General features: G+C 36.5%; 1 protein-coding gene across 2 annotated transcripts in view; it reads left to right on the forward strand.

Annotated features, from left to right (window-relative positions):
* LOC149233422 (protein SAWADEE HOMEODOMAIN HOMOLOG 2-like) overlaps nt 1–4,922 on the forward strand; it is a 118,115-nt gene extending 113,193 nt beyond the window's left edge. Inside the window, exons 8-10 of one of the 2 annotated variants that reach the window (XM_089379750.1) lie at nt 3,942–4,085; nt 4,231–4,350; nt 4,453–4,922. In XM_089379750.1, coding sequence (XP_089235876.1) covers nt 3,942–4,085; nt 4,231–4,350; nt 4,453–4,548 — 360 coding nt within the window. In that variant the 3' untranslated portion in view covers nt 4,549–4,922. The remainder of the gene's footprint in view (nt 1–3,941; nt 4,086–4,230; nt 4,351–4,452) is intronic. The other variant, XM_089379751.1, reaches the window with a different exon arrangement.
* Nucleotides 4,923–15,899: the final 10,977 nt, after the last annotated feature.

The raw sequence follows: 15,899 nt of genomic DNA on the forward strand, positions 1-15,899 counted from the left end.
AACTCAGGGCAATTTTATTGAGTTCAAAGAGTGATGACCGATCTGTCCCCAGCAATACAGATCCAAAGTTGCCGTCCCAAAGACGGATGCTATCAATCAACCCTTACTTCCTTTCTAAACCAGCAAAGATCCATCCTCGCCAATTTTAATGGCCCTCCCTCAATCTAACTTTCATTAAGATCTGTGCTCCTATGCAAAATATTCCAATTTAATTCATCGGGAAATGGAAGTGGAAGAGATTAGGAAGGATAGGATGATGTAGTGATAGCCTGGGGGGGGGCCTGATGAAGTAGAACATGATCATTAAGTTATAAACCTAAAAGTATTCAAAACACCAATTTTATAGTGTTCTCTCATTAAGTAAAAAAAAAAATTTAACCTCAATACTCAATCCGAGCAAGAATGTACTAATCACTATTATAAGTATTGAACTCTAACTTCGGGACGAAGTTTTCTGAAGGAGGGGTGTATGTAATGACCCATCATTAAAATAGAGAGCACGAGAATATTAGCATGCATACGATGCATGCATATGATAGCTACATATGCATGTATCGCATGCACTGCACTATTAACTATATTCTAAGTTACCTAAAATATTAAATATCCTAACTCACCCCTTCATATAGAAAAGTCGCATTTAACCATCAGCACATATTTCTTAATGCCTCATGATTAATGAGTGCTCACCAATGATATTAAGTTTAAAAGTATAAAGTAAAAGAAAAGGGTTATAAAGGAAATAAATGTAAGGAATTATGTAAAGCCTTAAAAAACAGGTTATATAATTATCTATTTAAGAAATTTTAAAATAAAGTATATGAATGAATTATTAAAGGGATAATCTAAGTCAAAATAAAGCATAGGACAAATAATTAAGCATATGACTTAAGACTTTAATTAAACATATAAAAAGTATAATCAAAGTGAAATGGCACATGTTAAAATATCTTGAAGATAAAATCCGATTCTGCATGTTGAGAGGTGTCATTGAGAAAAGAAGCGGTGGGCTCATAGGTGGAGGGAGCAACCACCGTCAATAAAGGGTACATAAGGAGAGGTCGAGGGCAGAGAAGGGGATCGGTGTTCCTTGCCCTGTGAGTGTATTTGCTGTGAGTAGAAAGGAAACTGATGCGGGTGCCATAGGAGGAGGAAGGTGCTGTTGGAGGAAGGAGAGGAAGATTACACATTCTGGTTTGTGAGCCTTGCTTGTTTTGAAGTTTCTGGGCACGGAGGGACAGAGAGCTTCTGTTGTGAAGTTTTCTGGATTGAGCAGCTAGGTTTGCTCAATCTGGCTGGGTGGTTTTGGTTATTCGGTAATGAGAGTGCGGGAGCAGTTTTGAAGCACCCTCACCGCAACAGCAGTAGCAGGCCAGGTAAGTATTTCTTCAAATCAATAATGGCTCTTTATTTAGCTAGGTCACTACAAGTGATTATGTTTTAATCTCAACCTTTGATCTCAAGTGTGGCAATATATAATCTCGATTGTTAGTCACTTTGGAGATTAGGGTTAGGGAATTAGCTCAATGTAAAGTTATAAAAGCAAGGCTAAGGAGAGGAGGACACACCATACAACAACACTGGCCTTTGAGAGAAGGATTTTCTCAAGTGAGGAGTATGATGCTTAAGAGTGCTAGGTCCGAGGAAGTGCAAAAGGAAAGATTGAAGGTCCATATTAGCCATGGAGATTGACGAATCTAGAGATTGATCTACTAGAGCAGATCAAAGGCATATTGTATCTGTAATTTTCTCAGTTGGGCCATTGTCCTAGGATGGGAGCCCAAGTAATTTTAGAATTTTAATGAAGAACTGTGGGTAGAATATGTTTTGTCATTGTGTTTGAGATAGGTTATGTGTTATTTTTCTTTGCAAATTAAGTTAAGAACTTAACTGTGCTTTCATTCAGTAGATCTGCAATCTGTTAGGCTAATGCATTAACAATGAAAAGGGTGGAGGAAATCACTAGTTTATTTATTTGATTTCATTGTAGATGATTCATGATGATGAGATACCTTTATCATATTTTTTTTGTTGATATTTTGACGTTGTTTTAAGAGTGAGAACTTAAGAGTGAGAACATCATTCAGTGTTGATGTGTGATGTAGCATTTGACATCCTATACATCTATTGTGTTCTGTTATGATATTTATGTGTCTCTGCATTTATTTGATGTTGCTGTTGCTTTAGATGGTAAAAAAATGAAAAAAATTAATAACTCTGTTTTTTTATTTGTTGATATTTACGATATTTTGCTTTTTCTGGACCCTCAGCAATATCTTTTCTTTGCTGACATAATGTCAGCAACATTGCATAGGAAGATCATGGTTGGAAAGAATGAAAGCTATTCATAGTTGAGGAAGAAATGCACTGGCAATAAAGGATTGTGGGAAAGCTTTATTAAATTGAGTTAGTGGAAAAGATAGATAGTGAACGGTTGCCTCAACAAATACCAGTTCTGAAGATTCTAGTGTAATGAACAATTACTTATCAGATGGCTTATAGGAACATTCTGAACCAGTGGATCAGTTATTGTTATTGTGAATGTTATGAAATGGAATAAACTTAAGTAATGGCCTCTTCCACTGGCAAATAGAGCATAAAATGTTTAAAACAACATGTTTTGGAATGTCCATGAAAGTTAGACATAAAGACAAATGTGATGAAGATAACAAAGATGAAGGGAACTTGTAAAGATGTATGTGAACTGAAGCGATAAAAGGAAGTCTTGCAAGGATGATCTATAGAGAGGATCCTGTGAAAGCATTCGGTCCAATGTTAAAACAAACTAATTTCTTTGATTGAACATTTTGCAAGACATACAACTCTATGCCTTACTCTGCTATGGCCATTTACAAATTTTTAAACTACAATTTGACTTTCAAATTTATGTCTATGTTGGGTTCAATGGTGTGTAGGTGGTGAGACACCAAGTTCGTTAAAAAGAGGTGTAGGACCATTTTTTTAATGAACGGGGTCTTCGAAACAAGTGATGATGTTAGCCCATATCAAACAAGTGATAATGTTATGAGGTGGCCTTAAAAAGAGGTGTAGGACCATATTTTTGATGAATGAGGTCTTTGAAACAAGTGATGATGTTAGCCCATATCAAACAAGTGATAATGTTATGAGGTGGCCTTACATGTTTCTTTTAAATAAATTGACTTTTATATTTTTTTTTCCCACTATATCCCCTAAGATAGTGGGCACTCATATCAAACAAGTGATAATGTTATGAGGTGGCCTTACATGTTTCTTTTAAATAAATTGACTTTTATATTTTTTTCCCACTATATCCCCTAAGATAGTGGGCACTTGAATTGCAAAAGGAAACTATTAAAATCCAAACCCGTAAGTGACTTTTGAGAAACAGTCCTTGATGTAAGGCTTTAACGATGACGAGCCTTGCATCACATTTGAACATGGTTGCTGACTGTTGGCATTTATCCTGCATATAAGAGCCATTTAGTGCTACATTTATGTCAAAGTTTCATATTGGACATAAACAAGTTTCAGGAGCTTGTGTTCTGATTTATAATTTTGAATTGATATCAACTGTAACATTCTTATACCTGATTCTCATATACTAATGGGATGGTAATACGTTTATCTTAATATCTATCTCACACAAGGCGCAATCACATGGATTCAATTGTTGTTTCTTATCATTGATTTATTACTGGTACAGGTGAGTTCATGATCTATTTCCACTTTTCAGATAATAGTATCATTTGCAATATTTAATCAAATAACTCGTGACATTGTAGCATTCTTGAAATTCCTGTATCAATAAACTTCCCAATTTCAAATGTAAGCTTTGAAATATACGTAACTACTCCTATAAATGTTAGTGTGTTGCATTAAATGTCATGTCCACTATGTGGATTTTCGGGCTAACTTAAACTGGAAGAGAAATTAATTTCACTGGATATTTTGCATTTTAGGAAGTCCGTGTGAGATTTGCTGGTTTTGGGGCAGAAGAAGATGAGTGGGTCAACGTGAGAAAGGCTGTTCGTCTACGTTCTCTTCCTTGCGAGGCAACAGATTGTGTGGCCATTAAGCCAGGAGACCTCATACTTTGTTTTCGGGTATCATTTATCTGCATTATCTATGTTCCTTTTTGCCTTGCTGTTTTGTAATTTCAGGGTAATTCTCTGTGTTACGAAATTTGACGGATCTCTATAATGTTTTGGATTTTAAGATTTGCCTCACCTCTCTCTGAAATTATATCAGGAAGGCAAGGAACAGTCTATCTATTTTGACGCCCATGTCTTGGATGTCCAACGAAAACGCCATGATGTACGGGGGTGTCGTTGCAGGTTTTTAATTCGTTATGACCATGACCAGGCTGAGGTATATAATCATTTTGGTTGAAAATCTAGCATGGTTTTGTATAGGACATGAGAATTTTCGTTTATTTCATTTCCAATTTAAGTAAAACTGAATGTGAAGTAGAGAGTTTGTTTCAAATTGCAGGAAAGAGTGCCCTTGCGAAGAGTTTATCGCCGTCCGGAGGGGTTATTTTCTTGGGAGTTTGCAGAAAATGTTTAACTACTGAGATTCTCAGCATCCAAAAATGTTATCGTACATGCTTGAAGGATTAACATACTGAGTTGGACCAATGATATCCTTAGGTTTCAGGATGTTACAACCTCTCTTGTAACCCCTTCTGAATAAGCAACTATTAAAGATTCTCTTCTGTCAGATAGATACAGAAAAGCAGTTAGAGTGGGGTGTGTAGGTACTTGTTCCCAGTAGGCAGGTACTTGAAGGATTTCTGGAGCTATTGATTGTCATTTTTTCTACTCTTTAAAATCTAGAATCTTCACGCATAAAGTAATGTCCTTTATTTATGGGATTTGCATGACCCATGTGCAATATTTGATCTATGGAACTTATAAGATGACTTCATCACCTGCATTTTATGGGCATGTTCTACAAATTTGCATTCATTGTCAAAAGGATTCAGACTTTTCCATCTCAACTTACTATTATGAATTTCAGATTGAGGCTTAGCAAAAGATTTTTCATCATGATTGTGGCAACGATTTCTTAATATGATTTCATCTGAGACCTTTGTCAACGTTGTTGAGTCTGTTGGAACTGGCAAGTGAGAGAAGATTTTGATGTTGACTGTAATTTGAAATGATTTTTTGTATACTAAAACCAATGTGAATGAAACATGAAAACATTGTTATAGGACTGTGGTGCCTCTGGTAATGTAATTTGAGTCAAGAAAGTTAAAACTATAATAATTTAAATTTTGTTGTTCAAACCATTTCTTGTTGCCACATTCATTGGATGGGAGCAGATTGCATAGGAGAGGACTATCTCTCATTTTTCATACTGACCTATTGTGATGTTTTGGGGCATATTGTAAGTGAAATTTTCCCATCTCTAGAGTGCTTTGTTCGCAGTTTTGTGTTGGCCTTTAGTTTCAAGGGACCAAGGCTTGAGAAATGAAAGAGCATAGAAAACATGCAATCTTAGGGGTGTCTGGTGATGAGTATGCAGAGTAATTAAAAATGGGAGAAATTGATTATCAATGACAATCATGCTTCAGCAAATGATGCTTCCTTGGAGTGTTTAATGAAATATGTATACGATTAATTTTAGATGCTTTCATTTGCTGGTTGTATTTTGTCCATCGGATTCACTGGTATAAATTCACACTTTATAATTATAGCTATCATTAAAATTTAGGATTCAATTTTATAAACTCTTTTTTTGGTAACAAAGCTGTTTTTGCTCAACAGTAAGCCCTCACGCACAAATTTTGCTCCTCACCTGTTGTAGTAGTTAGATCTAGGAGCAAGTTGCATGCACATTCAAGTGGCACGTTTCTCAATAGGAGAATTTGATTGCAAGGAAGCTGGTACATCTCAGATCCTACAACAGCTATCCTTTGATTAAGCAACTGCTCTTTAAATTATTTTATTTTATTTTATTAGTAAGGGACACTTTTGGTCAACACAAGCAAGTGCCATTTTTCTGTATAGGTGATTACAAGGAAGCTAGTACATCTGGATTCCTATAACAGCTATCCTTTGATTAAGCAACTGCGAGTTATTTTTCCCAAGTAAATAAGGACTTCTGCCTGGCCCTAGCGGCTTATTTGCATGATCTTCCACTTATGTGTGGCTTATGTAGGTAGTTTACACAACCCACCTGCGTACGTGACCTACCCACTTATGTACGACTTATGTGTGTAGTTTACATAACCCACTAATGTATGTGAGCTACCTACAAGGTAAACAAGGCTCTGGAGGGATTTCAATGTTGGTGGGGAAATAACAACACCCTCATTACCTATCAACAAAGCCCCAAATGACGAAGATATGCTCAATTCCATTGCTCATGTTAATTCAAACCTTTGCTTTTTTATTCTCATTTGAGATTCACCTAAACAATATGAGTACAAGTATTGTGTGGAGAAAATCCATATTGGATAAGATATAGTTTGTTTGCTAAGCAAGACCCAACTTTGGAGTTCTTGTGACTGCACTGTATGCTTCTTTAGAATAATGCCTTTGTAAACATTTTTTTGCACTATGGTGAGATAGTAGTGACAGTTTATGATAATTTATGATAGTCCAAAGATAATTGGTCGCCTTTCTGTTTGGTTGTGAAATTTTTTCTCGCCTTTCTGTTTGGTTGTGAAATTTTTTCTCTTACTCTTTCTTTCATGTTCAATGATCTTATCTATTTTTCAGTGTACTAGGAGTTCATGGCCATAGTCAAGCCTCATGTTATTGAGCTATGAATTTGATTCAAGGACTCAAACATGAGATGGTTTGGAGATTAAGCTCTCTTGTTTGAAGACTCATTTCCTTTTTACCTTTTATAGTGAGGCAAGGATGAAATTTTAAGAAAGGAAGAGCAAGTGATGTGTGCAAAACAAGCACTAGCTGTTTTAGGTGTATTAAGTGCTTCAAATTAAAGAAATTAAAGATTCCATGGTGGAACACAGACATATGATCCATAAATTATCATGGATATTCCACTAGACAGTTCGTCACAACAAATCTGACAAACTATATTTAAAAATATGAAATTTATATTATGGAGTTTTGTTTCTCTTTAGATTTTTGGATCGGTAAATCATTGTTTAGTGTATGCGTGCAATTTATAATTATATAGAAATTAGAGAACACTGAAATAAAAACTCACAAATCACAATTGACACAAGATATGTCTTGGGAAACCCTTTTTGGGGAAAAATCTAGCTAGAAGGTGAGGTCATTTTGCACTTTCTCTAAATAGAAAATGATTGGAAGTACAAAAAAATAAGGTTTGTGGCCCATGGGCTACTATAGTGCACAAATTGTCTTTATGTGCTCTCTCCCTATCCCTCTTAGTTACTCTACTCGTCTATGGAACAAAATGAATTGAAAAAGAATTGGAACCCTTTTTCCTCCTAGTGGTTTGGTTATAACACAACACGATAACCTACTGGTGGTTAGGTTTGATTCCTTCTTAACTAGAGTTGCGATATGGACTATTCCAGAGTTTTCCTCGTTATGATCACGTTGCTAACCCCTTTTCTATGAGTAATGGGAGTTAACGTGGCATCCTCTCGAATTATTTCAAGTGACATAATTTTTGCATACAAACCTTGATTGAGATGACTTTTGCACCATTAGAGAGGTCTCTGTGTATAATAGGAAAAAAAGATGCAATATCGATCTTGAGTACTTAGGGGGGTAGGGAATCAATGTTCTTATTGCACAAAAATAATTTTTCATTTTATTTCTTATTTCTTTTACATTTAGGAAATAAACAAAAAATCATTACATAATTAAATGATCACATGGGACACCAAAGGTTTAACATGAAAACCCTTTAAGGGAGAAAACCACAAATGGTTTATTTCTTTAAATGATTATTTTAGGCAGTGAACTACAGTTACAGAATTTGCAAGCACTCACTTGCAAGAGATACTATCCCCTTTTTTCTTTTGCAGGGTTCAACCCACTAGAGACACATATATCTACGATTTAGTAAGGTACTCGGTTATCGAGAACACGACCCCCTCGTTATATCTATAGTTTATGAAAATTTGATCTGTCCTGTTCAACTCTTTCTTTGTCTTACCATGTGGTCATATCAATAGCTATTGTTAGTTAACATTCACTTTTCTTGCATACATATTTCCCTTTTTTGTGTCTTACACATTCACATAGGTCCCATTGTACACATACTTTTTGCTCATTCTTTTTCACTTTGTATTATGATCTCTTGGTCACCTTTCTTTGCTTCAACAATCTGATCCCATTATTTTTTTGTTTTTTTTTACTTTGATCCCTCTCATTACCATGGGTGTAGGTCCATGGTTTTACCTAATGAAATCCTCCTTGCACTGTATCAACACATAACGACTTCTCATCTTGAGCTCCTTTTCTTTTGGCTTTTGGCTCTTTTCTCCATATGGCCATAGGTCAAGATCGAGGGCTAGGTTTAATGGTGCTAAGGTCCAGACTTGTGCAATTCGCCCATTTGTTAAATAACCAACGGTTTCTAGAATGCACCCAATGATTTGATTGAAATTAATGGTAGAGATTTCACTTCGACACCAACCCCTCGACCCCCTTGTTAGAGATTTAACGAGGGGGGAGGGATCCACAATTTGTCATATGTGTTTTAAATAACCGACACCTTTTTAACCCAAGTGATCTTGTGAGTTGATCAAATTTGATGGCAAAGACATCTCTTTGGGGCCCTCTTGCCTATTTATGGGGTCCAAAGTATTTTGTCTTGTACAATGTGGTGCCACAGAGGTTAATCAAACCCATTGCTTGTCGTTGCTGATATGCATCAGTGGCTTATGGTTAGTGGTCCATGTCATGCCACCTCACTACACCATCACAACTTGCCACTTGCCATGCCTTGCCACTTTCCATGCCACGTCACCACCACATAATCACCATGTCACTGCCACATGTCACTTGGAAAAGAGCCACTTGGACACCCAAAAGGATGAAATCTACTTGCCATGTGTTTGCACTTCAGTGTGCCACGTGATCATCTCCCATTTATCTCTTCCAAATCACCTTGCCATGTCAGTTGCAGTCCACTTGAACCATCAGAACCATGCTTGGACTCCATCTCTTCAAACTTAGGTTTCTCCTCATTCATGAGTAGTTAGACTAAGTGCCATATGCCACCAAAAATATTTATGAAAGGACTATCCAACCAAGCATTTTTCATGTGCTATTGAAGAAGTTACCTATAGACAAATTGCCTTCAAAGATGGACTATTAGGCTACACATCCGTCAATCAGTAAACACAACACATTACAACACATTGGACTTTCAAATAAGCATCATGCATGAAGACTAAAAAAGCTCCCCTTAACTTGACATTACTTGACATCAATGACTAGACTTGACATCAATGACCACTGCCAACAGACTCAACAATCTCCCCCTTTCGTATTGATGCCGACACCACCAATTATCTACTAGTCATTGATGCTAGACTCAACCTATGTCGCTGTTGATTCTCTCTTAGCTCCGAAGATCCAATGTTTTTTCATTCTACCCTTTTGACATCAATGACAAAGAGCCTTATTGCTCTTGCTGAAGTGCTACTGAAACTAATGATTACCACCACCAGTGGATCTACTCCCCTTGAGCTCATGCTTTCTTTCAAATTTCCATAGTTGCACAATCATATTTCCCTTGTGAATGGGTTGTAATTTGAATTGATCCCTATTAGCAAATGTCTTTTTCTTCCCTCTTGCTCATGTGCCAATATATACCAATTTAAATTTATCTCCACTACAGCTAAGCTCCCATTGTCAAGGATGCGATCAATTGTTCTTGCATGCGTCATTATTATTTCTTCTACTTTGTTTTCGAGGTCTTCTCCTCCTAAGCTTGAGATTCCTTCAATATGTAGCACAATCAACAATATAATTCTTGATAACAACATCATCATTTCATCAGTAACATGATCTTGCTAAGTTCAACAAGCATAATTTATGTAAGCACAATGAACCTTTGACTAGTTCCATTAACAAACTACTTTCCTCATCTAACTATTTACTCTTTTGTCTACAATATCCTTTTGACTGTTAAGTGCTCTCCCTTAGCTTATGTTCCAATCCAATGTCAAGTGTGGAAGATTAGCTCCACGGCTTGGAACGTTATATGAACAAATTAGATGCAACCAACTTCACTTTTTCATTGAGATACATGATTCCGTTGATGTATACTGAGTGAATTAATTCCGATGAAACATCCTTTTTGATAGTTGCTAGTTAAAGCCTCACTAGCATCCTAAGTGAAATCTTTTTCCCCTGAACACATGCTGCATTTTCCGGTCAGGCAGTAAGTTGGTCTTGGGGGTTGACCTTTCAGGACCTTACTGGGTTGGAAATTGCAACTCCCCCTGAGTTGATGTTATATCATTCTTTTGAGCTTCTAGCATACAAATATCCCTGTCCCATGCTAGGACAATCAACCTCTTTCATGTACAAGAAACCTAAGGAAGAGATAAGAAAGATATCATTCCTAATCTTTTTCTAAGATATTCAAAAGCTCTCTTGGAAGAGGCTTAGAAATATGTCTATAATCTGCTCCTTGGTACAAATTCCAACTTTAACTATGTGATCCAATACTTGTTCTTTGAGAAAATGATATTTAATATGAATGTGCTTGGTCCTGGGAGTGCATCACATGATTCTTTGATATATTAATAACACTTGTATTATCACAAACGATAGATATAGGTTGAGTGCAATCTACTTGGATGTCTTTAAGATTTTGCATCATAAAAAACAATGGTGTACAACATGATGCAACTACAATGCATTCTGCTTCAAGAATAGACAAGGAGATTGAGCTCTATTTCTTGCTGAGCCAGGAGACAAGACAATTTATCATAAAGAAAGCTCCACCATTGGTGCTTTTCCTGTGATCAATACTACTTGTCCAATAAACATCAGTGAAATCTTGTAGAGTATGTATCCTTGGGATACCACAAACCAAATATTAAAGTCCACTATGGATATTTAAATATCCTCTTGACTTCCTTGAGATGCGTTTCCATAGGATTTGATTTAAAACATCCCACCAATTCAATTGCATGCATGATATCAGGTTTTGTAGCTACGAGATAGAGTAAACTTCCAATCATTGATCTATAGATACATTGTTTGACTTATGGGGATTCATCATCCTTGCTAAGGCTGCAACTTGTTGCCGCGATTGTACTTATAGGTTCTAAATTTTCTTAGACTTTTTCTAAAGTTCTTAGTTTGTGAAATAAAAAATCCTCTCTTTGCTGAACTTGTAGTCCAAGAAAGAAAGATAATTCTCCAAGCAAATACATTTCAAATTCATTTGCATATGTACCTGATCTCAAGAAGAACTTGGTGTCCATTTCAGCCATGGAGGACAAAGGATTCAAGGTGGCATTCATCGATGGAAAGGTACGTGTTTGGAAAAGAAATTTTAAAGATGCTTTTACTCTTGGGATCAGGGTTGACACTTTGTATCAAGTTGGAGGAAGTCCATTGGGATCCATGTCTTGTGACACATCTCTATAATCTCAACTATGGCACTGGAGGTTTGCCCATCTTCATTATAACGCCCTACCCGATGTGAGATAGATGGTGACAGGGATGCTCGAGTTCAAAGTAGAGCATGAAGGTGTATGTCGGAGATGCGCTGAAGGAAAATAGAGATAACCCTTACAAAAAACACAGTCAAAGGAGGTCAACGCATGCTGGTCGATGCTTGGTCAAACTATCTAGAAATTTTGTCTCCTAAAATCTCGGCCTCCTAAAATTTTGCTATCTTGAAATTTCAGACTCCTGAAATTTCGCTCTCTTGAAATTTTGGATGTGTGGAGAGAGAGAGGCCCAGAAATCCGTACCCAATCAATGAGGAGACAAACTTGGAGATCATCCTTAGAGACGATGCCACCTATCTCGTGAAGGGAGTAGGGAATGTTACCCTTCAATTGAATCAAGGTAATACTATTCATTTGCAAGAAGTACTATATGTACCTGATCTCAAGAAGAACCTAGTGTCCATTTCAGCCATGGAGGACAAAGGATTCAAGGTGGCATTCATCGATGGAAAGGTACGTGTTTGGAAAAGAAATTTTAAAGATGTTTTTACTCTTGGTTTCGGTGTTGACACTTTGTATCAAGTTGGAGGAAGTCCATTGGGAGCCATGTTTTGCGACACATCTCTACAATCTGAATTATGGCACCAAAGGTTTGCCCATCTTTGTTATAAGGCCCTACTTGATGTGAGACAAATGGTGACAAGTATGCCCAAGTTCAAAGTAGAGCATGAAGGTGTATGTCCGAGATGTGCCGAAGGAAAACAGAGATAGCCCTCACAAAAACACAGTCAAAGGAGGTCAATGCATATTGGTCAACTCTTGGTCAAATTGTCCAGGAATTCGCTCTCCTGAAATTTTGGACGTGTGGAGAGAGAGAGGCCTAGAAATACACAATATATGCTACAAATATTTGACTCATTGATTCAATATTATTGCCGAAAATTATATTATCAACATATACTAAACTAATAGTAGATTATTACCTTTAGCCTTGATGTAAAGATAGTTTTGAGCTATTCCTTTCTTAAAGCTTTGTCGCTACAGATATCTATCTAACCTATAATGTCATTTCCTTAGAGCTTGCTTTAATCCATACAAATATTTCTTGAGTTTACATACAATCTTTTTTGTTGCTCAGTAGAATGTCTTCCGGTTTCTCCACATAGATTTCCTCTTCTAGGTCACCATTTAAAAACGCTGACTTAACATCCATTAATACACTTTGAATTTTCGATAGAAGAAAAATGTTAAGAACATTCTAATGGCTTCGATTCTTGTAACATCGGTAAATATTTCTTCAAAATCTATTCCTTCTTTGTGAGCATAACCTTTACCAACAAGTCTTTCCTTGTTTCCAACAACCTGTCCATCTTCATTTAACTTATTTTTGAAAACCCATTTAATTCCTATTACATTTTTATTTTGGGATCTTGGGACAAGGATCCATGTTTCATTTTTCTCTATTTGATTTAGTTCTTCATTCATTGCCTTGATCTAATGTTCGTCTTGGCTTTCTTGTGCAAAACTATGTGGTTCTGTCATAGATAACAATGTTAGATTTGCATGAATGTGCCTAGGAAATTTATTCTAGTTTGTACCCAATTTCTCTCCAAGAATTTGACTCTTAGGATTATGTTTTTGTACATACCTCGATGGAGTCTTTTGTTATAGAGATTATTCTATGTTCTCTTCCTCTAATTATTCACATTCCTCTTGTTCTTGATGCTTCTTGATCTAATTCTCTAGTGACTAAGTCACTGTATTCATTGCGTTGCAGTGGACACTAGTGAAAACATGTCCTTCAAATTTTACATCTATGATTTCAACGATCTTGTAGCGCCTCTTATTGTAACACTTGTAGCCTTTGCTCCTAGAATAATAGCCAAGCAAGAAGTCTTCATATGCTCTTGAATCAAATTTGTTGAGATTGTCCTCATTCCTTTTGATGAAGCATTTGCTGCCAAGGACCTTAAAATGCTTTATAGAGGCTAGGCTTCCATACCACAATTCATAAGGTGTTTTATCACTATTTACTCTAACACGAGTCTTGTTGAGAATGCTAATCGTTGTTTGAAATTATCCCTAGAAAGTGTGTGGCACCTTTGATTCATCGAGCATAGCTTGGGCCATTCCCTGGACTTCCGTGTTCATTCTTTCAACTGCCCCATTATGTTGAGGAGTTTCAAATATTGGGAATTGTCTCTTGATCCCATGTTGTTCACAAAAATCATAAAACTCATTAGATGTGTACTCTCCTCTCTTTGATCTCAAACACTTATTTGTAAGATCCATTTTGTTTTTAGCCAATGCTTTGAATATTTTGAAATTTTCAACACATTCATTTTTGTATTTCAACAAACTAACCCAACACATTATTTTATAATCATCAATCAACAACATAAAATATTTCCCACCTCGTGTATTAGGGTGGTTTGGGTAAACTTGACTCGGTCAAGCTATTAGTAGTTTTCGAGCTCCAGGTTTATGAGAACCCATGGTTTTTCCCATGGTATTCATCTCTAATGTAACTTATTTAAAGGAAATAAGACTCCGGGTTAATTGGTCCTCATGACGAGTGGGACCCTAGCAATAATGTCTTTAGAAACCTCCACTTCTTAAGTGTTTCGTGATCCACCACTACTTCTCTCAGTGTTCTGTGATTCTAACAACTAGTATCAGAGCCTGGTGAATAGGGAGGTCAAGTAGTATGAAAGGCCAGGTCAAGGTATGGATCAACAAGGCTATAGATGTAGCAAGATAATGGTCTTATGGAAAAGAAAGAATGAATATATATAGTTTGAATTTTAATGGAGGAAGTGTGTGATGAGAACACCAGTGGTGTGTAAACACCCTAAGGGTTTTGGTCCAAAGTAGGTGTATTTCCTCAAGAAGTTATAAGACCTGTTGTTCACACATACATGTTACACAGGAGCATGTATTGTTGTAAGGCCTTAAGACTTTGATCAAGAATACATGTAGTGCAGTGGCAAATGGAATCATCAAGTTGTGGAATGGACCACTTGGATATGTACTAGGCTGGCAGGTGTATTGGTGTCCTTGATTGAGGGGGGGAATGTGAGATTTCAAGTGGGATGGTCGATAATGATTGAGACCAAGTCAATCTCCATGAGTCAAGTTTAAGAGTTGATTGCTAGGGTGGTTTGGGTAAACTTGAGTCGGTCAAGTTTTCGAGTTCTAGGTTTATGAAATCCCATGGTCTTCATCTCTAATGGAACTTATTCAAAGGGATAAATACACCATGTTAATTGGTCCTCATGACCAGTTGGACCCTAGCAACAATATCTTTAGACACCACCAATTCTCTAAGTGTTTCATGATCCACCATCTCTTCTCTTGGTGTTATGTGATCCTAACATCGTGGATATCTCATTTTTATGGAACCTTTGCTTTGAACTGAACTCTTGAATGTTATCCAAATTCGTACGATTTGTAGACATTATTTTCAAGTTTGATGATTTTGGGCATGTCTCGTAAAACACCCTTTTTACCTAATTTAACCAGCTAATGGAAATTGAGGTGGCCCTAATCTCTAGTGCCATAATCGACTCTCATCAATTTTACTCAAAAGTAGCTTTCTTTGTCTCCTTCCAACACATACATGGAGTCCTAACTACTGTAATTATAGTTTCTCCCGTGTCCAACTCTTTGACCTCACACTCATTTGACTTGAAAGTTACCTTAGGTCCTTGGTCACACATCTAATTAAGATGTCATCCTTAAGATCGTCTCTATACAACACATTTTGAGGCTTGGTCTTTCCCTTTTCCAAGACGACTATCCCTTTACTCATTATTCTTGTTGATGCATTATTACAAAAGGTCACATTTCCACTTCTGACTTCATCAGAGGATATAAATATACTTATATCACCTATCATGTGTTTTGAACATCCATTGTTAATGTGCCTTGATTCTTGGCATATAAAACTAGTCCACATTCTTATGAATATATAGTCTTCGTTTTCCAGATATTGGTAAATTCTTCCTTTATGTCCTCTTAATAGGAAGGCATCAACTTGCTTATGCATTCATCATCCTTATACCCAAATTTGTTGCAAATGAAACATTCAATCTCATCCATATGTGGGGAAATGCATTATTGAATGATTTTATAGTTGTCATTTCATGCAAATTTGGTTTAGCCCTTGCATTTCTAGTCTTGATAGCTTTGTATGCTGTGGAATGTATTGTTTTATGACCAAAATTATGACAAATAAAACAATGACCATGGAAATGAAAGAAGAACACAATAATAATCTAAATAGAAGAATCTAATTCTCAAAATTTCCTTGTACTTGATTGTT

The sequence above is a fragment of the Pinus tabuliformis genome, chromosome J (assembly GCF_031772625.1).
Source record: "Pinus tabuliformis cultivar Carrire ecotype Pingquan chromosome J, CPIR1, whole genome shotgun sequence".
NCBI lineage: Eukaryota > Viridiplantae > Streptophyta > Pinopsida > Pinales > Pinaceae > Pinus > Pinus tabuliformis.